General features: G+C 37.1%; 1 protein-coding gene across 1 annotated transcript in view; it reads left to right on the top strand.

Moving 5' to 3' along the window:
* LOC150108087 (multiple PDZ domain protein-like) overlaps nt 1-22,005 on the top strand; it is an 859,697-nt gene that overhangs the window by 573,770 nt on the left and 263,922 nt on the right. Inside the window, exons 19-20 of the mRNA XM_090415962.1 lie at nt 9,466-9,824; nt 14,493-14,597. Coding sequence (XP_090272088.1) covers nt 9,466-9,824; nt 14,493-14,597 — 464 coding nt within the window. The remainder of the gene's footprint in view (nt 1-9,465; nt 9,825-14,492; nt 14,598-22,005) is intronic.

Raw genomic sequence — 22,005 nt, 5'->3', positions numbered from 1 at the left:
TCAAGGCAGGTGTCAACTCTCTGGCACACTCCTTCAGAATACGTGGTGATATATTATCAAGTCCCACAGCCTTATTTACATCTAGTTTACTCAACTCCCCAAACACCTCTTGCTCACTTACAGTCAGTCTCTCCTCCCCATCATCAACTGCTCTTAATCTCTCCATGAAGTCACATTCACAAGACTGAAAGAACTTTATGAACTGCTCATTAAGTATCTCCACCACACATTCTGCAACAGCTGTCTTTATACCATTTTCTCCAATCAATGTCATCCTTCCATAATCATTCTTTCTTTTGCTGGCTACATATCGAAAGAACTTCCTGGGATTCTTTTTGGCTTCATTAGCTAACTGCTGTTCATACCTCTCTTTAGCTACTCTCACCAACCAAGTCACCCTCCTTGCCTGGTCTTTGTAGACCTCATGAAATTGGTTACTTTCACTTCTCTTATGCTGTCTCCACAATGCCCTTTTTTTCTGTATTGCATGCTTAATCTCTTTATTCATCCATCTCACACCTACCTTATTTAACCTTCTCACCCGTGGTATACATTTAGACATTGCATCTACTAAATAGTTTTTGAAAATCCCCCAAGCTGTATTAATCTCTTTTCCAGCTAACTCCTCATACTAATAAATGTGAAATTTATACTAATAAATGTGAAGAGATAATGTTCCAGATTATGGGGCACAATTAAAGGGCTGTTTCATTTAGTTTGTGACTTAAAACACAAGTTTAAGCCCAAATTGAATGTCATCAAATCAGGAATTGAGCAGTACTAACAGATTGAAATACTGTGAGGAACTTTATAATAGAGAGCATAAGGAATATTTGGAGGAGTCCTCTCACCAGGAAAATTTTGATTTGGAACTCCTCCACTTAGGCACGAAGTTGAAAGAGCTATTAGACAGCTTGATAGCAATAAGGCCCCAGGTGTAGATAGAATCCCAGCAGAGTTAATTAAGGCCACAGGGGATGGAGGTATAAGAGCATTTCACAGATTAATTACAAGGATATGGAAAACATGATCATGGTCTAGAGACTGGGAGAAGTCTGTTTTCATACAAGTTTAGAGGTGCAAGAGGAGAGTGTGTGTGTTCCACATACTGAGTACTCTGGATGTTAGTAAAGCTGTGGGACTGGATATTATTTCACCATGAATTTTGAGAGAATGTGCTAAGGAACTGACAGCTCCTGTGACCTGGCTTTTCAATGAAAGTCTGGCTGCGAGAAAGGTGCCCATGGAATGGAAGGAAGGTAAGATAGTGCCATTGCATAAAGGCGGTAGTAGGCTGGAAATTTCTAATTATAGGCCAGTTTGTGTGTCATCGGTAGTTTGTGTTGTCATCAGTAGGAAAAAGTAGTGAGGGCCAGTATACAGCATTGGGCAGATGAGGGTAATATTATATGTGAGAATCAACATGGATTTGTGAAGGGGCGCTCTTGTTTTAGCAATATGCTAGCATTTTATGATAAAGTTACAAGAGCATTAGATGAGGGAAAGGCATATACTGCCATTTTCCTAGACTTAGCAAAGGCATTTGACAGGGTGCCACATGATAAGCTGATATTCAAGTTGCAGCACATACGTCTGGATGTCAGACTGGTCAGCTGGATTCAGGATTGGCTGTCCGATAGGTATCAGGGAGTTGTGTATGGTGGAGCAATATCAAAGAGGCAGAGGGTTACTAGTGGGGGTTCCATAGGGCTCAATACTGGGACCTGTATTGTTTAGCCTTTATATTAATGACATTGTCCGTGGATTGCAAGGGGATATTCAGTTGTTTGCGGATGATGCGAAGCTGAAAAGGTTTATTAGTAATAGTGCAGATGTGGTAGCCCTGCAAGAGGATTTGAATAAGCTCGATGGGTAAATGAATAGGGGATGTCAGTTTAATGCAGCAAAATGTAAGGTCTTGAGGTTTGGGACACATCGATGGGATGTTGCAAACTCTATGGGTGGAGTTAAACTGGAGGAAGTAGGTGAGACAAGAGATCTGGGGTTGATGATTGATATAAACCTGAAATTTAGAGGACATATTGCAAAGATAGTGAAGGTAACACAGAGGATTGTTGCAATAATGAGAAGGACACTAACCTGCAGAGATAAAATAGTTATCATTCCGTTGTATAAGACTCTGATCAGACCACACTTAGACTACTTCTCTCAGATCTGATTGCCAGGATTTGAAGGGTATAAATTAACTGTGGAAAGCGTACAAAGGCAGATAACAAAGATGGTGTCAGGACGGACTGTACAATGTTAATTATGAGGATCGGCTGAAGGAGTGCAGACTGCAGACTTTGGTGGATAGAAGAAGGAGAGGTGATATGATCAAGACTTTTTAAACTGTTGAGAGGTGGTTACAGGGTTGACACTGGAGAGTTCTTTAGCTTGGTTGAAAAGCGGGAAGGAGTCATGACAAGGATCCATCCCTGGAAGTTATGAAAGGAAACTGTGAGAAAGAGGGTGAGGAGTGGTTTCTTTGCATGGAGGGTGGTTGAACCATGGAATGCATTGCCTGATGGAGTGGTGAGAGCGAGAACGGTCAATGCGTTTAAGGAGTAGTATGATAGACTTTGTGTTTCCTAGGAGAGACCTCCCTCGATGAGTCTTGATAGACTTGTGTTTCTTAGAAAGGACTTCCCACGATGAGTCTTTTGTCTCCATGGAGGCCTGAATAATAATACTAATACTACTACACAAGAAGAGAGATTTGAAAAATCACAATAACTATAGAACTTTTAGTTTAATCTCTCATGCAAGGAAGATTTTATTAACGATCATTCTAAATAGGATTGAGATCAAAGTTGAGGCTGAGATTCCTGCTGAACAATTAGGTTTTAGGAGAGAGTACCAGAGATCAGATCCTTTGTCTTAGACAGATCATTGAAAAGTATAAAGAATTTCGACTCCCTATAGTAATATGTGTTTTGTAGACTACTCCAAAGTTTTTGACTGTGTTCAGCGTATGAAATTGTGGGAGGTAATGAAATTAATAGGTTTTTCTCAACACATTATCAGGTTGATAGCTAACTTATACAGTGAAGAAGGTGCTATAGTAAGAACAGATTGGATTAACTGATTGGCTTCAAGTTGGAGAGGGATTTATGCAAGGATGCCTACTTTCTTCTCACTTGTTTGGTATCTATGCTGAGGTCATCACATGTGAAGTATTGGATGAGCTCAGTAATCTAAGGTAGGCTGATGATGCAGTACTCTTTTGTCATGACAAGGAAGAACTAGAATGAATTTTTAACAAATTCAATGAGATCAGTAAGAACAGAGGACTTCAACTCAATCCTAGCAAGACGATGATTATGATTCTCAAAGGAAATATAAAAGTGAAGTTCCTGAGAAACGTGTACCTTAAAGAGAAAGAATTGAGGAATTCAGCATTCTTGCCTAGCTTTATTCAACCTGTACACATGCAATACCCCTCCAACAGCTAGTTGAAAGTTTATCTATTCTGATGACATAGCTATCTCCATGTAAGACAGTGCCTTCCAAGGCCTGGAGGAAACACTGAGCAAAGATCTGAGCTCAACATAAAATTACTTTGAATGCTGGGGACTATCTCACAATCCCAAAAAATCTGTTGTTTCTGCTTTCCACCTAAATAATCATGAGGCTCATAAAAAAAACCAAAAATAAACTTCTGCAACAGGACTCTAATCCATGAAAATAGCAATTGTTACCTTGCCATCACACTTGACCATAGTCTGACTTACTGAAAACGTTTGGAAAAAATTAAGTTAGATATCTGCCAGGAACCACAAAATAAATTAGCTGACAGCCACAACTTGGGGTTGTAATGCCTCCACTCTTAGAACAGTAGCCTTGGCTCTAGTCTTCCCTGTTGCAGAGTATCAGTTTGGAGCTGAAGTTGCCACACAGCTCTTGTAGACACACAGCTAAACATAACAATGAGAACCATTTCTGGTACCTTACGATATACTCCTCTCCCACAGTTAATGTTTTTTTCCCACGCTCCTCCATGCTTCAGAAAAAAAAAAAAAGAAGCTATCATTAAAGCAAATCAGAAATAACATGTATCTTCATAATATTCATCAAGATATATCTTTGTCTCCAGATCTCCCATATGACTTCTGGAATTACCAGATGAAGCTCCCCAGGATTGATAGAAGACTCTGTAAACCATCGACCTGCCAGGATTCAATCTATCTTGACATCTCTAGAATCGGCTAAACAGATTTGGGACTGGACAAGGCTGCTGTGGGGAATTTCGCAATTACCCTTTTGTGTGTTTCTGTGTGTGGTGCTTTGTAGACTATGTATCATATCACTGATGACTGCCCCTTACACTCCTTTCCTGGAGGCCTCAGGAATTTGCATTTACTTCTAAACAGTACCATCAACTGGTTAACTGAATTATCAGTCTATATAAATTTTTTGCTCAATGATTTCTTTTATTTTTCCCACATGCTAATAAATAAATATACATCATTATAATTTTATTCTAAGATATTTAGTCTGCTTCTAGTCTGAAAATTTATAATATGCTTCTATAATAGCATACTCTTAAAATAACTGACCTACAATTCATATTTATCCGATTTTTAATCTTTACAAAATAAATTTATATCATCATTTATTTTTGGTTGCTTGATTGCTTGGAGTATTATAAATCCTTCATGGTTACATAATGATGAGCATTCATTATACAAATTATGGAAACAACTACTGCTTAAAATAAAACTTCAGTTTAATATAAACCAAAATAATCACTCAACGTTCCTTCACATGAAGGTCGTCATCTGGAGTACACACATACACACTTATGTACAAAGAAACAAGCCACACTACAGTTCTAAATGGTATGCAAAAGTTACATTAATTTGGTTAAGTGTTAAAACTTCTGGCTTGACCTCTGGTGAAAAAAAAAGCTGCAGTCCTGTTATTATTATAGGGTGGTTATATATTGAGATCACTTTCCACTCACTGTCTCATTTCCACACATACATAAATCCTTTGCTATTGTTGAAAGCATGCACACCCAAGTTATACATGAAGAAGTTATGTTTATAGCACAATTGATGGCAGAAGCTTTGGGAAGGGCACAGCTTATTGCCAATCAATAGTATATGCATAAACATTATCTGATACCTTCTTGTATCAGATAATGCTTAGCTATTTTGAAGATGCAGTGCAGATCCTCTCTACAGCAAGGGCTTTTTTGTTATCCTCAACTACATATAAATTATCATTTCTAAATCATCACATGTTTGGCATCTACTTTCTAAAAAAGTATTCTAAGATATTTACAAGTGCAAACTTAATTTAGTGCTGAAAATTGTGTAATACATTTTTATTCATATATCTTTATAAAATGTAAGCTTTCCAATTTCAGCTTACTATAAAATTGTAAGCTGAAATTGGAAACGGATGTGACGTCGGCTTGAAACGGATGTAGGCTGTAATGTTTTTGTGTAACGTTTTGATTATTACCACTTCTCTTATTCTGTCTCCATAATGCCATTTCCTGTGTATCGCATAATCCATAATTATCGCATGATAATTACTCAACACCTGTGCGCATCATGCTAATTTGAACCATGGCAACCAATAATATATTTAGTCCTGCTGGGCTCTATCTCACATCAGATAGCCTTATGTGAACTGCTTCTGAATTCCTGTCCCTTTGATGTACTTTTACTCTGTATCTCTGCATTCATCCATTTCACACCTACCTTATTTAACCTTCTGACCCTTGAAATACATTTAATCATTGCTTCTACTGTACTAGACAATTCTTGAATATCCCCCCCCCCCCCAAGCTCCATTGATCTCTTTTTCAGCTAACTCCTCATTCCATGTTACACCTGCAAGCTGTCTCCTGAGCTTCTCATAATTACCAGCCTTGCAGTTCCACACATACATTTTCTCACATTAGTCCTCACCTGACTACCCATCAACTATAATAACTTTAGTTTAATCCTTTATCCAAGTGTGAACAAACAAAGTTTGCACCTGAAAGTATCTTCAGGACTGGGGTAAGGTGATACAACACCAGGGCAACTCGTTGCAAAGGTGTAGCAAGCTACCAACACTCCTGTCCCAGTATCTCCTATAATGCAAAACACATCTCCTTGCTGATATGTCTAATGCTATGCATTAAGGGAAGGGCCACTACCCAGACTAGTTTCGGTAGTAACCAGACTAGTTTCAATAAAGGTCGAAACTAGTCTGGGTAGTGACCCTTCCCTTAATGCATAACATTAGACATATCCGCAAGGAGATGTGTTTTGCATTATAGGAGATACTGGGACAGAAGTGTTGGTAGCTTGCTACACCTTTGCAACGAGTTGCCCTGGTGTTGTATCACCTTACCCCAGTCCTGAAGATACTTTCAGGTGCAAACTTTGTTTGCTCACACTTGGATAAAGGATTAAACTAAATTTATTATACTCTAACCAAGTGAAAAATAAACTTTCAATACCCATCAACCAGTTAATCACTTCATGGTCACTCTCATCAAATGGAGGGAGATTTGACATCTCATTTGTAATAACATCCTGTGATGAGATGAGATGATCAAATCAAAGACCCTCAATCCTTATGTGCCCTCTGTTACATACTGTCTGAGGTAGTTGTCCCTCTAAAACTCAAGAAACTCATTTTCTTTACTTCCAGTTGCCATCTCATCTCATCTGTATTACCATGATTAAAATCGCCGATAATGATCACCGTTTTCATATTTGCTTGGCTAATTTGGTCATACATTTCATAGTCTCTACCATCCATGTTAACGGATCTATAACAACATCCAACTTAGTTGCATTCTATTCACCTCTATCTCACACCATTCTGCCTCAAAACTACTGGCACTATTTCCCTCTTACATCTCTACTTTGTATGAACATAACTCTTTCTCTATCATCAATAGCACTTCCCCTCCCTTTTTACTCTATCTTCACAAAACACATCATATCCTTCCATCTCTATTTCTATCAGGTTGTCATCCTCATCCAACTATGTCTCACTTATACCAACAGTTTTTGGGTGAACAGACTCAATTAATGTTGAAAATTTATTTATCACTAGGTTAGACTATAATAGATTTAGTTTAATCCTTTATCCCAGTGAGAGCAAACCAAGTTTGCGCCTGAAAATATCTTCAGGACTAAATATAGTGTTGTACTATCTTATCCAGTAAGTAGTTACTGGATAAGATAGTACAACACTATATTTAGTCCTGAAGATATTTTCAGGCGCAAACTTGGTTTGCTCTCACTGGGATAAAGGATTAAACTAAATCTATTATAGACTCAATTAATGCAACCATTTCATTTGCCTTGTTTTTTACACTTCTAGCATTTGTATACAAACATAGCAGCTCATTCTTGGATCTGCAGCTAGTTCCACTGATACCACTTATATGAATAATTATGTAAGAGCATGTTGCGCTCTCTTTTTTTTTTTTTTTTAACCAAATAGATAATAATAATAGTAGGACTCTAGTGTTATTGTAAGGTTTTTTTTTTTTTCTTTTTTTTTCACAGAGGTCCAGCCAGTAGTTTTAACGATTGACCAAATTAGTGTAACTTTAGCATACTATGTAGACTGTAATGTAGCTTGTTTCTTTGTATATATGAAGGTGGTCTGAAAAGTTCTTGACCATGGATGGCAACACTATCGGCAAGATTTGTTTTTTTAAGTTCGTACATCTGTCATAAGCATCTATGTGAAATTGCAAGTCATTCTATCAAGTAGTTTATTGTTTTATACAGTTAGTCATTTTATCCAGTTGTTTTATACAACTGTCTGAAGCAAAAGTATTGTCTGTATCCCTTGAAATGAATAAAGTTGAGTATAGTGCAGTTATAAAATTCTTTGTAAAAGAAGGTTTAACGTCAAAAGAAATTCATTCAAAGTTCAACATTTATGGGCACTCTTCTCCTTCATTTTCAACAATTAAGAAATGGGCTGGCAAGATTAAACGTGGCCATATCAGCCTTCTGGATGATCCTATATCCAAAAAGTGTGATAACACCAGAAATCATCAAGTGCACGATATGGTATTGGATGACCTGCAAGTCAAAAAAAGTGCATGAAATTGCTGAGAGACTATAGGCATTTCAAAAGAATGTGTAGGATAAATTTTGCATGAAGAATTGCATATGAAAAAGCTTTGCACAGATGGGTGCCACGCTTGCTCACAGCAAATCAAAAACGCACTCGCATGAAAATCTCTGAACAATGCTTGGAATCTTGTTATCTGTTTTAACAAGAATAAAACTGATTTTGTGCATTGATTTATTACTATGGAATGAGACTTGAATTCACTATTACACACCAGAATCCAAACAGCAGGCAAAACAGTGGACAGAAGCCAGTTGTTCAGTGCCAAAGAAGACGAAGTCTGTTCCATCAGCAGGAAAGATCATAGTATCGGTGTTTTGGGATGCTAAAGGCATTTTGTTTATTAATTATCTTGAAAAGGGTAAAATAATAACCTGGGAATATTATTCTGATATTTTAACTTGACTAGACGAAAAAATTTGTGAGAAAAGACCCGGTTTGCAAAAGAAAAAAATCATCTTTCATTAGGACAATGCACCTGCCCACAAAGGTGTTTTGACAATGAGAAAATTAAGGGATCTGCACTATGAATTATTGGAACATCCACCCTATTTCCCAGATTTGGCTCCCTCTGATTTCTGTCTCTTCCCAAAACTAAAACTCTTCCTCGCTGGTCAGCATTTTTCTTCAAATCAAGTAGTGATTGCAGCTGTAGAGGAGTATTTTGCAGATCTTACTGAGAACCACTACAGGAACAGGATAATGGCATTGGAGTGTCACTGGAAAATGAATGTATTAGTGTTATGGGAGATTATGTTGAAAAATAAAAATAATTTTGAAATTATAAATTCGTTTTTTTATTGTTAGGCCGAGAACTTTTCAGACCTCCCTTGTATATGTGTATACTCCACATGATGACCTCAATGTGAAGGTTGAAACATCAAGTGATTATTTTGCTTTATATTAAATTGAAGTTTTACTTTAATGTGGTAGTTGTTTCCATAATTTGTGTAATGAATGGAGTATTATTTCCTAATTAAGGTGTTGTTTCTCCATTCCCTCCTCTTCTATATACAGAATAGTTGTGTTCTCTTCATGCTCTTAGTATAAATCTTTGTCATTTTACTCCTGTATTTATGTATTTGTACATGCCTTGAAAGAGAGAGCATATACAATAATCTGTTATCCAATCTCATTAAAAAATTGATTTGATGGTTGGTTAGTAAGGTAATAAGATTATTGGTATTTGCTGTTTCAGGTTAGATGACATATTAAACCATTCAGATATTAGTTAATTGATGGTTTGTTTATTTGAAGGTTGGATAATTGAGAAATCACTGTATATATATATATGTGTGTGTGTGTGTGTGTCAGATGCCAAATAAATCTAATTGACAAAATCTCATTATATTGTTTCAGAGAAATCTCATCCTCATGAAATTACAAGTGAGCAGATTTCTGCCACAAAACCTCAGGATATTAACCTGTTAAAAGTGAAGAATGATAGCAATAGCATAGCAGTATCTCCTACACCTCCAAGCACTGATCCTAGTAGTCCAGTAATTTCTGCACCAGGATGTCAGTGGGGTCTAGAAAGGGTGGTGGAATTATGGAGGGAATCGGGTCAAGGACTGGGTATCAGTATTGTTTGGGGCCATGTTGATATGCTTAACTCTGTTCCAGGACAAAAGGTTTCTGGTGTATTTATTAAAAATGTAGTTCCTGATAGTCCTGCTGGCCGTAATGGCTCATTAAACAGAGGAGATAGAATTATTGAGGTAAGATATCTTGCATGCTGCTTCATTATTAACATATCATCGGTAGATAACTAAATCTCAAAGATTTAGTTATCTACCAATGATATTTTTTACCATAAAATTTTGCTTGCTTTTTTTCCATAAATGATTCAAGACAAAAAGTGTTAAAAATGAAAAGATTGTGAAAAATGGTATTATTAATAAAAATAGTAATAATAATTGGTCTTGTATCTTTCAAAAGTGCATTAATTTTTGGTTCACAGATGTATAATCACTAAATAAGTAGTAAACATATTTTTACTTCAGTGTGGTTGTTTTGTAGGGTTAAAATTAGCCATAGCATCAACGGACAGTTATAAATTTACCAGGTCTAGGAATAAACATATGACTGTGATTAACTATTGCAGAGTACACCCAACAGGGTACATGTGGAATTACTGTGCTGGCAAGTATGACAAGCTTAGGAGATTGCTTGGTTCAGTGCCATGGCATGTAAAACTGCAAGGGCTGGATGTTGATAGGCATGGGAAGTGGTCAAGAAGCATTTGCAGGAGGTTATGGCTGACTGTATACCTAGAGTCCAAATAGTAAATCAAGTAGGGGTTAAATGGATGAATAACACATTAAACTTGAGTTGCAAAAAGAGAAACAACTGTGGAGGGAATTTAAGGAGAATGGTGACCTACAGGCACACGAACGGTATAAAGGGCAGGCCAGAAGGGTAACGAGGTTCCGCTTTTGGTAAGAAAGGCAAAAGCGGATTATTAAAGGAAATTAGCCATGCGAGCTAAAGAGAATCCCAAACAGTTCTTTCAATATGCTCCAAGTAAAAGAAAAACTGTACACGGCAGAATGATTTTAAGGAATGCCAATGGTGGGGAGGTCACTGAATCAGTCGATATAGTGGAAATACTGAGTGAGCACTTCGCAAGAGTATATCTTCCAGGTGGTGACATTAAAGGAATGAAGGAACCATTAGTTTATAAGGGAATTGTGGTGGATGAAGTAGAGGTGAATAGTCTATTACAGAACCTTAATCTGAATACATCTGTGGGATTGGACGGTATATCTACACGGAAGCAGCTAAAGAATTGTCAGTGCCCTTGACTATATTGTTTAATCTGAGTCTCGGGTCTGGTTTAGTCCCGAAAGTGTGGAAAGAGGGGAAAATAGTTCCACTGCATAAAGGAGGGTCCAAGACTACTGTTGCAAATTACCGACCGATCAGCATATCAGGAGTCAGTGTCAAGGTCTTGGAGAAAGTAGTCAAAGGAAAAATACATGAATGGATTGATGAAATTGAGATACTTTATGGGGGCAGCATGGTTTTGTGAAGGGTATATCATGCCTCAGTAACTTGCTCAGGTTTTATAACACAGTGACGGCTGAACTGGATAAGGGTAATTGGTCTACAGTGATACTGCTGGACCTTGATAAGACCTTTGACAGGATACCACATGGATTCTAATCAGTAAACTGCAGCATATGGAGATGGATATAAGGTTGGTGAGATGGATAGGACAGTGGTTGATGGAGAGATATCAGAGAGTAGTTTATTCAGGAGTAGAGTCCAAAAGAAGGCCTGTGACTAGTGGTGTGCCGCAGGGTTCTGTTCTTGGACCGCTACTATTTAATTTGTTCATTAACGATATCGGAAAGGATCTGAGAGGAACTATTCATTTGTTTGCTGATGATGCAAAGTGGGGTAGAGCAATAGTGAATGCACATGATGTCAAAATTTTGCAGGATGATTTGGATAGATTGGAGGTCTGGGCTAAGGAGAATGGATGTCAATTTAACGTGGCAAAATGTAAGGTTATGCATTTTAGGATGAAAAGATTAGCAGCAGTATATCACATTGGTGGAACTGTACTCCAGGAGATTGATGAGGCCAGGGACTTGGGAGTGTTGGTGGATAGGGAGTTGAAGTTTAGGGGGCACATTGCAAAAGTGACTAGATCAGATCATCAAATCACTTGGATGCTGAAGAATACTTTGACGAGCAAAAATAAGCAAGTTACTGTTCCTCTGTATTGAGCCTTGATAAGACCCCCCCCCTTTCTCGAATACTGTGCCCAGATTTGGTCACCTAGGTTTCTTCTTGATAGGAAGGAGGTTGAGAGGATCCAGAGGTGAGTGACCAAGATGATAGCAGGTCTATGGACTGAACCTTATAAAAACAGGTTGAAGGTTTGTGGGTTGCAGAAATTTGTTGATAGGCGGAAAAGGGGAGATATGATCGAGACATTCAAATTGCTGAAGGGTTTCTATAGGATTAATTCAGAGGATATTTTGAGAGTAGGACTGGTGGTGGGAGGACTAGGGGACATCTATGGAAGCTGGGAAAGAGTGTGGTTAGTAAGGGTGTCAGAGCTGGGTTTTTTTACTTTCAGAGTGGTGAATGAGTGGAATAAGCTGCCAGAGTCTGTTGTGGGTGCTATGACAGTGAATGGGTTCAAGGCAAAGTATGATAGATACTGTGTGAATGTCGAATAGATGTGATGGACATGATGTTTAGGGCCTTCCTCGATGAGTCTAAGGACTCCTTGGAGTTGCCCATAATAATAGTAATAATAATAATCTCGTGAGTGAGATATTTGCCTGACAGGTTACCATCCCAAAATTTTTCAAGCCCTGATTTTGAAGGTGATATAGGCATTACATGGCTAATTGACTATGAATATAGTTATTAAGGATGAGATTGCATTAAAGAGCATTTTGAATGGTGAGAATCATTGAAATTCACTATTATAAATGTTTAAGAAAATTGCTTTAAATTTATGATTTTCTTATATTTATGCTATTTCTCACAAAAAAATTATTCTATAAATTTCCCTTTTTAGCACTTACCATTACATTATGAACATTTCTAACTTATATAGTAAACTTCTATTGAATAACATCAACTTTAAAGGCTGATCTGGCTTTTATAAGGAAACATTAATAAGGAAGCTTGTATGGAAACATGAGCAAAATCAGTATTTTGGTTTCTTGGAAATTTCTCTTATCTTCATTTTTTGTATGGCATGTTGCTTATGCTCTTTTGATAAAAATGTACATTTCATTTACTGTTTCATGGTGGTAGTGGTTTTTCCCTTTCATCAGTCATTTTCAACCATAGGTGACTTTTGTAGGCATTGCCCACGAAGTGTTCTTGGTGAGATTTTTTACAGGGTAGTTTACTATGGTCCCCCACCCCCAACCAATATCATCCTGGCTCGGGACCAGCATATGGCTGGGACGTATTCATGACTGTAATTCATGCGTGTTCACAGGACCGGTTTGCCTGTTCTGGGGGATGAAAAACCTGAGTTTCCAGGTGAAAAAATCCCCTACCATATGAGACTGGCTAACTCACCTTACATTGAAAGAGACCATCTAAAGGTTCCTCACCTGACTATTGGGAACCAAACCCAGGTCTTTCCAACCAAAGGGCTGCTCTGTACTGAATGAGCTATGGAGGCTGTACTGTTTCATAGTTCATAGGAACAATTATATTATGTTAATGGCTATCTGGATATGTATCTGCTTTTTTTTTTTTTTTTTTGGAAAGTAGTTATAATAATTCATTCAAATCTGCTATAACAACTTACTGAAAAATCTCATCAGATCTCAAAATAAACATTGATAAACAGCGATTGTTTTAATTGAATTTAAAGTGAAAATACTAAATAGAATATTTTACTACTTAAATCCAGTAACTTTATCAAAACAAATCTTTAAAACAAATGCAAGGACATTATTATTACCATGACTTCCCAAGGGAATCCAAGTCTCATCAAAGAAGAGCCCATTTTAGTCACTTATACCCAAATACGTCATATCTATCTTTGAATACATTAACTGAAGAGACTCACAGTATACAATTATAGCCCATCCACATGCCTCGATATGAATATGGACTATATGCATATACCCTTAGCCATCTTCCAGAGATGATTTCTGAGTTCTATACCACAGTATAAAGATATGGAGTACGTTAATTATTGACACTAGAACAATGCATGAACTGCTGCACGTGTAACATCATCTTTTGGCTTTCTTTTGTATTGCTTATTGGTAATTGTTCAAATATTTACATTGTAGAGATCTGAGGCACTACAGGATCTAATTGTGGTTTCCATACATCATGCAGATTTAAGCTTTAATTCTTATTTAGAATTTCATGGGATGGATAACATTATTCATTACTTTTAAATATGTACCAGAGAACTTTCTTCTAAGGCATGGTAACCATGGAATGGTTGGTTGATTTCACACGAGTTAATTTCTCTTTTCTTGAGTAATTTTTCTATAGTATTCACTTTCACATATTTCATAAATTAAGTTACAAGTTTTACAGAGTAAAACTCTGTAACGCCACGGCTGGAGTAGATTTTATAACCATCTAGGTATTTCTTTTGGAAAGATGTATTTTTACTATAATTTGAATCAAAAGATGAGCTATTCTTTTTAGCAGTGAGGTGATGTGAGTGGAAATATCACTGATGCATGATAAGGAAATAAAATTCTTATGCCTTTGATTGCTGCCTTAATAAAACTACTAGATTTAAGTAGTGATACACAGCAGTTATCCAGTCTGTTTTATTTACATGTAGCAGTAAATAAAGTCACACACACAAAAAGAAATTAGTTATTCTTACTCAAATTATTTCATCTATTTATTTTCATGTTATTTTATTCCCCTAGATTGATGGCATAGATCTCAGAAATGCCTCCCATAAAGAGGCAATGGAAATAATAAAAAATGCTGTGAATCCAATACGATTTGTTGTACAAAGCTTAGTGCCTTGGGTGAGTTTGTTTCTTGTATGGTTAAAAAAAAAAAAAGATGTTGAATATTTCAGTGTTTTTTGTTTTTTTTTGTCTTTAGGGCAAGTGTTACACAAACAAAAGTTATATGTGGAATATTTCTATTAGAAATTCTTCCTTTCCAGCTGTAACTTTTGTTTAAATGTCTTCAAGTAAAAATTGCATTTTGCATATAATATGAAAGTTAGTTCAGAAACTCATGTTCTGATAGAACATAGATTAAGTTTCAAAACTCAAGTTTGAGTTTAAAACACCACACTGATTTATAGTTCTGTCAAGAGTCTTTTGCTTTTAAAACAAGTGTTACTCATACATATTTTGGGGTTTTTAAGTCAGTTTGAATATTTGCTAGTTATTACATTTCACTCTTCTGTAGCATTACTAACTGTGATGCTCTTGGTGTTCCTCTAGGTTTTTTCCCATGAAACATATTTTGCTAACTTTTCCTTTCTCATTCTGTTTAAGTGACCATGCCACCCTAAATTAGCCTTGCCCACACATTCTTGAATAATATTGATTGTCGAGTTCTTGACTTCATCATTGATTTCATGTGCTCATTCTCCCTAATTATTTTCTGAACAATTTTCATATTTGTATAGTAGTTTTTGATCAGGAGTTTTATTTCTAACCCAACTGTTAGATCCATAAGTTACACTTGGTTCGAATATCACTTTGTATACTGCCACTTAAGTATTTTGGCTGATTGCTTCTTTAGTCCATATAAATATATTTCAATGGCTTCTCACAATATTAGCTTTGTTTATTCACTTATCTATTTTCATATTTAGTTTGTTATCTTCACTACAAATTATGCCTAAATAGGTGACTCCTCCATGTGGTAACACCATTCATAGCAGAGGGAATCTTCTAGTAATGTTGCTGGCCTTATTCTCTCCACTTTGCCTCTTCTGAATAATTTTTAACTTTCCTCTGCTCCAGGCTACTATCACTGGAATTCAGTGACTTCCTACCATTTTTGCCATGTTTTGCAACCTTGAAAATTCAGAAACAGGATCCTGGTGATGTTCATACACTACTTTGGCTTCTGATTCGACAAGACAGATGGTTATCCTGGATGACCCAGCTAGGGGACTCACTTGCAAGGAAGATGTCACAATAAGTCGGCCTCCATGATCCAGGGACTTTGTTCTGTGCCAATGCTGTGTCTAGCATTTCTCTGACATTCCACTTCTCAATGCAGTCATTGCTTGCTCTGGACATCCATATGTGGCTGTGTAAAGGGTGGATGAATCTACTCCTGAATTCTACACCTCTCTCTCTCTCTGGCATGAACCTTCAAATTTGTTGGTATCCTCACAAGGCAAACCCAACTATGTCCAGAACCTATAAAAATAACCAACAATACAATGAACAATTAAGAAAGAACATTAGAAACATAGAGAACCATTGTTTCTAATAATTTGTTCTGTACTATTATTATTATTCAGGCTTCCATGGAGTCAAGAGGCTCATCGTGGGAGGTCCTTCCTAGGAAACACAGTCTATCATACCACTCCTTGAACTCATTGACCATTCTTGCTCTTGCCACTCTATCAGGCAATGCATTCCACAGTTCCACCACCCTCCACACAAAGAAACCACTCTCACCCTCTTGCTCACGGCTTCCTTTCGTACTTTCCAGGCCCCTTGTCATTGCTCCTTCCCACTGCTGCACCAAGTGAATGAACTCTCCAGTGTCCACCTTGTAACTGCCTCTCAACAGTTTAAAAGTCTTGATCAAATCACTTCTCCTTAACATTGTACAGTTCTGAAACCATCTTTGTTATTCTCCTCTGCACCCTCTCCACAGATAATTTATCCCCTTCAAATCCTGGGGACCAAATCCGAGAACAATAGTCTAAGTGTAGTTCGATCAGGGTCTTATACAACGGAATGATAACTCTTTTATCTCTGCAGGTCAGCATCCTTCTCATTATTGCAGCAATCTCTGCTTTTGCAATATGTCTCCTAAATTTCAGATTTCTATCAATCACCCACCCCAGATCTCTTGTCTCCCCTACTTCCTTCATTACAGCTCCTGCAATCGAATATGCTGCCTCCCATCGATGTATCCCAGACTTCAAGACCTTACATTTTGCTGCATTAAACTGACACCCCCCATTCATTTGCCCATCCATCTAGTTTTTTCAAATCCTCTTACAGGGCTGCAACATCTGTACTATTATTAATAACTCTTCCCAGCTTCACATCATCTGCAAACAACTGACTCTCCCCTTGCAATCCATTAACAATGTCATTGATATAAAGGTTAAACAATACAGGTGGTACTGAGCCGAAGGTTACAGTACTTATAACCTTCTGCTTTCTTGATATTGCTCCACCATACACAACTCTCTGATATCTATCAGACAGCCAATCAATCCTGATTCCATTTGACTAACCTGACATCTAAACCCATGTGCTGTAACTTAAATATCAGCTTATCATGTGGCACTGTCAAATGCCTTTGCAAATTCCAAAAAAAAAAAATGGCAGTGTATGCCTTTCCCCTCATCAACTGCTCTTGTCACTTTATTATAAAAGGCAATCATATTACTTAAGCAAGAGCGCCCCTTAACAAATCCATGTTGATTCTCACAGATAACATTACCCTCATCCAACTGTTAAGTTTTGGAAGATTAGAAAATTCCTCATAATCAGTGAAAAAAATCTGTTCAACAAATATACTAGTAGAAACAATGTCTAAAATACATTCTGACATTGCAGTTCCTTTATACAATATTAGTTTGGTAAATAACAATTTTAGAGGAGCAATATCAGAGTTAGATATCATAATGTCTCCCCCCCCCATAAGCTCCATTTAAGAATAAATATCTTCCTTGCATTTAACCCCCCGCAAGCCTCCAACATCACTAAAAGCAAGCTATGTGATCAGCACTTTCTAGCTCTACATCCCAAATTCTTTGAGATGCTTCAAGCATCAAAAATACAACCTTTCTCAAACTGCCTGTTGTGGCTCTGCTATCTGTGCCTTGATGTGTCATTAAAGAGGACGAAACAAAAGTGTGGACATGCAAAACACCAAATACACAAACAGTGAAAAGGCATTCAGCTTGTTTCTGAGGCTGTCAAAAGCAGATAAATGAAAGAGAGAGAGAGAATTGAAGGATCAATACAGTGCAGACCATCCCATATTACAATGTGAAAAAGAAGTGTACTACTGCAACATCTAGTACTTTTAAAAAGGCTTAGGCATTGTTGATGATTTATAATAATGTTTTACAGTATAAACAACACCAAGTGAGGAAAAAATATATATTTATTAAACTCACTGGTTTTCTAATCAGCATTTCTACAGGCAATGGAACGTGTATTCTACACGTTCCATTGCCTGTAGAAAGGTGAAGACAAAGAAATGTATAGGCAACTTGGCTTAGTGAACAAACAAAGGGTGATCATTATGGATGGTTTCAACTAAATCAGTATTGAAATAATGGGAACATTGGGGAATAAGGAGAATGAATTTCTCTAATTTGTAAGTGACAACAATCTTGGGCAGTGCGTAACGGTGGGCACATGAGTGTTGAGTCTCAGATCTGATTATATCATCAGAGGATATGATTGTGAATGGACTGTCTAATTTTCACCAGTTGGAGAAAGTTGTTATAACTTATGTTTTTATTATTGTACTTTATTGAGTCTCTCATTAATTGACATCCTTTTATTTATATTGTACCTATCGACTGTGCCATTAGTTAATGAGTGTGAGTATGTGAGTCTCTTAAACTGCAATAAAATTATTGTTATTCCCCTTTACACCTAACCAATATTCCTGTGTCAATCATGGCTTAAACTTATACATTAATATAAATTTAATTCTTTACCCTTGGTTGGTTAGATATTTTCAGGTTTGTATTTTGGGGGATTAGTGCATTGATGTTCAGTATCACTATGTTATTGTACAAATTTAATGAATCCTTTTAAAATTTCACAATATTTAATTTAACTATAAACATATGTATAAGAAGTGATTACTTATAAAAACCTTATGTAATCAATCATAAATTTAACATTAAAGTTCTTAACAATTCCTTCTCATATTGTATTCATTATCTAGGAATAAATACAAATTTATTTCTACCAATAAGCACTTTAGCTTAACATGCATAAACTCATTTAAATTTAGTAGCTTCCTTTTAAATTAACAATCTTCTGACTTTTGTCATTGGTACCTAATTGAAGGTTTCATAAACAATATGAATTTAATACTATATATAAAGTAAAGAATGGGAACATATTACTTGAATTGTCCAAGTTCATCCTTTTTGTATTAGTCTTATTTTTCATAAATGAACACTGTGAAAGTTCTACTCTGCTTTGTTCATCTGGAATTTGACTTTCTGACTAGCTCTTAATCATTGTCTGATAAAATCCTGATGGAGTGGTGAGAGTGAGAATGGTCAATGGGTTTGGGGAGTGGTGTGGTGGACTTTGTGTTTCCTGGGAGGGACCTCCCACAATGAGTCTTGATAGACTTGTGTTTCCTAGGAAGGACCTCCTGCGATGAGTCTTTTGACTCTTTGGAGGCCTAAATAATAATAATAATAATAATTAACTGTAAACTATTATATCTTCATGTTTGAAGTGTTTCTTTTGAAATAAATGTATGATATCATGGTCCTCCAATTGCCTTTACATATTTCAGGTTTTTTAACCATAAGCATTGATTGTATATACTTCTTACATTTCTCTTGAACTTTCTGCTGCTACTCTATGACTGTATGTGATTTACACTCCTCTGATTTGATTTCTAAGTTTTTTTCTGTAGCCTTTAGAATATTTTGCAACTTTTTTAATATTTATCTTATGTGTTCTTCCATGAATAAGTCCATGAATTTTCTTTAGACACTCTAATACCTAATACCTGCGTGGAAAGACTTATGTGTTCGTCACACATGTTGAATTGGATTTTAACAGTATTGATGCAAGCACAGATTGATAAGAAAATAACTATTTATTAATTTGAAAGCTAATATTTCACTGGTATTATATCCAGAATCTTCAGAGCACACAAACAAAGCTTGTTACAAATGCGAGACAACCACAATCTGGTGTGACAGTGGGGCTAGTGCAAGTAATTGCAGCGTGCAACACAAGACTAAAGTCCTTTATTTATTTATGCTTATGGCTACATGAAACTGGCAAGTGAAAAGTACAATCACAATTTCCAGAAACAAATGATGAAAATCTCAACATATAAAAGTTTATTACATAAAAGCCACAACCTGTTTTCTAAATCTTTCTTTTTTGATTAAAATAAAGCAAAAGTAACTTGTCAGAATCAAGCCAGGGGCAATTATCATCCTGCTGCACCAAGTATGACAAGGCTGAATGTTCTCACAACACTTCACAACATAAATGTAGCTGTATCTGAGGTTTAATTAGAGAGCAGTTGTCTTGTGTGAGAAACTTGATCCATTAGAGGAGGCTCATTTCACATTGCATTATCATCTTCTAACATGTGGAGTTCTGCTGATACTATGACGAGGGCTATGAGAGTGACTACGAGAATAATGTCTTCATGGTGAGATGGGACCGTGATCTTCTGTTTCCTCCATAACCACCACCATGAGCATACCAACTACAGGTCAAGGTCTAGTCTGTAAAGCCAATCCAAGGCCTCATCCATCACCTTGTGGATGTCCTGTAGGCCACCACCTTGAAATTGGTGCCTTGGGCAGTTATACACAATATGAGTAATCATCTGAGCCACTGGCGAACAAACACAAAAAGGGTGATCTAACAGCCCCCATTTATTTAGAAGGTAGCCACATCTGCCCTGATTAGTTCTGATCCTGTGTATTGATGACCAAATCTTCCTAGGAAGAGCAAAACCAGGCTGCGGAGCATAGAGATCTTTTACCAGGAAGCCGTTTGTGGGAGATTGTTAGACTAGTGTTCTTTCCATATGTCGGATACTGATGGCAGCACAGCTGAAGAGAGTTCGTCCATGGACCAGAGGAGCTTTCTAGATTTGAGGCAAAGATTAGGTGGATTCATAAGAGTCTGGTGCAGGGGCAGGAGTGGACTGCTCATCGCTTTATTAAATTCCTTAATCGAGGCTTGTATTCTCCATATATTTGGTGGAGCAATGTTAGATAGTACAGGCAGCCAGGAGAGAGGGGTGCTTCTCACTGTCCCACTAATTGTGTGCATGGTAGAGTTTAGCTGTGTGTCTATAATGTTAGTAGCAAGGCTTATACGTTGGTCATACATAACTGGTAATTAGCTTACGGAATTAACAACGCATATAAAGTATATTAATTAAAGGCAACTTTAATGAATAACTTCTATATTTCGGCAGTGCCACATTGCCATCTTCAGGAGCATAAAAATATGGTATGTGCACGCAGGCACTAACAAAAGCAAATGAGGAAGAAGGCAAGAAACTAATATTGTTCCTAAAGTCCTAATGATGCCCGCCAGAGGGCATCATTAGGACTTTTTGGTTGTCTTGGCCGTTGGGCTGAAGTTCTCATAATGTAAGTCTTCCAAATTTGGGGTAGTTTCATGCACCCAAATTTGTTGAGTTTTGGAACGTTTTTTAGAGCTGCTGATGATTCCTTGAATAATTTTTCATACTTAAACTTGCTGCGGTGTATTATTTTAGTTTTCTTCCAACGAATTCTATGGTGGGTATCTAAGGCATGGTCTGCCAGCCCAGAGTGGCTGTACTGGTGAAACCGGATGTAGTCTTTATGTTCTGAAATCCTGATATTTACTGTCCTGCCTGTTTGGCCAAAGTAGGACAATTTGCAGCTGCAAGGGACCTGGTATACACCAGGTAGGTCTAGGGGAAGTGGTTGGTCTTTGGTAGAGCGGATAAGGGATGCCAACTTTTTATATGCTCTGTAACAAGAAGTAAGGTCATATTTTTGGAGGATATTGGTTATTTTCTCAGAGGTGCCCTGGATGTAGGGGATGGTGATAGATTTGGTGTAATCTTTATTGTGAAGGGGGGGGTTACTGGTTTTAGTATTTTTTGGGGGATTATAGCTAAGAAAGTGTTGAGGATGTGGTTTAGTTCAGTGGTTAGGGCCTTGTCGTCTGAGCAGATTAATTTTGCCCTGTTATATAGTGTTTTTATAACCCCATATTGTTGTGAGGGGTGTGGGAATTGCTGGTGAATGTATCTGCCATTATGGGTGGGTTTTCTGTAAACAGAGAAAACCAAAGATCCATCAAACTGACGAGTGATTAAAGTGTCTAGGAAGGGGAGGGTGTTGTTTTCCTCTTTTTCTAAGGTGAACTGAACTTTGGGGTGTTGGTTGTTTAAGTGTGTTAGGAAGGAGTGGAGTGTATCTCAGCCATGTGGCCAAATAGCGAGCACATCATCTACGTATCGAAGCCAAATAGTGGGGTTTTGTGG

This window comes from Typopeltis vanoorti, chromosome 3 (assembly GCF_054136105.1).
Source record: "Typopeltis vanoorti isolate ZY-2024b chromosome 3, IOZ_Tvanoo_1.0, whole genome shotgun sequence".
NCBI lineage: Eukaryota > Metazoa > Arthropoda > Arachnida > Uropygi > Thelyphonidae > Typopeltis > Typopeltis vanoorti.
Note: the sequence above shows the minus strand (reverse complement) of the source record. Positions and strands in the feature narration are given on the sequence as shown.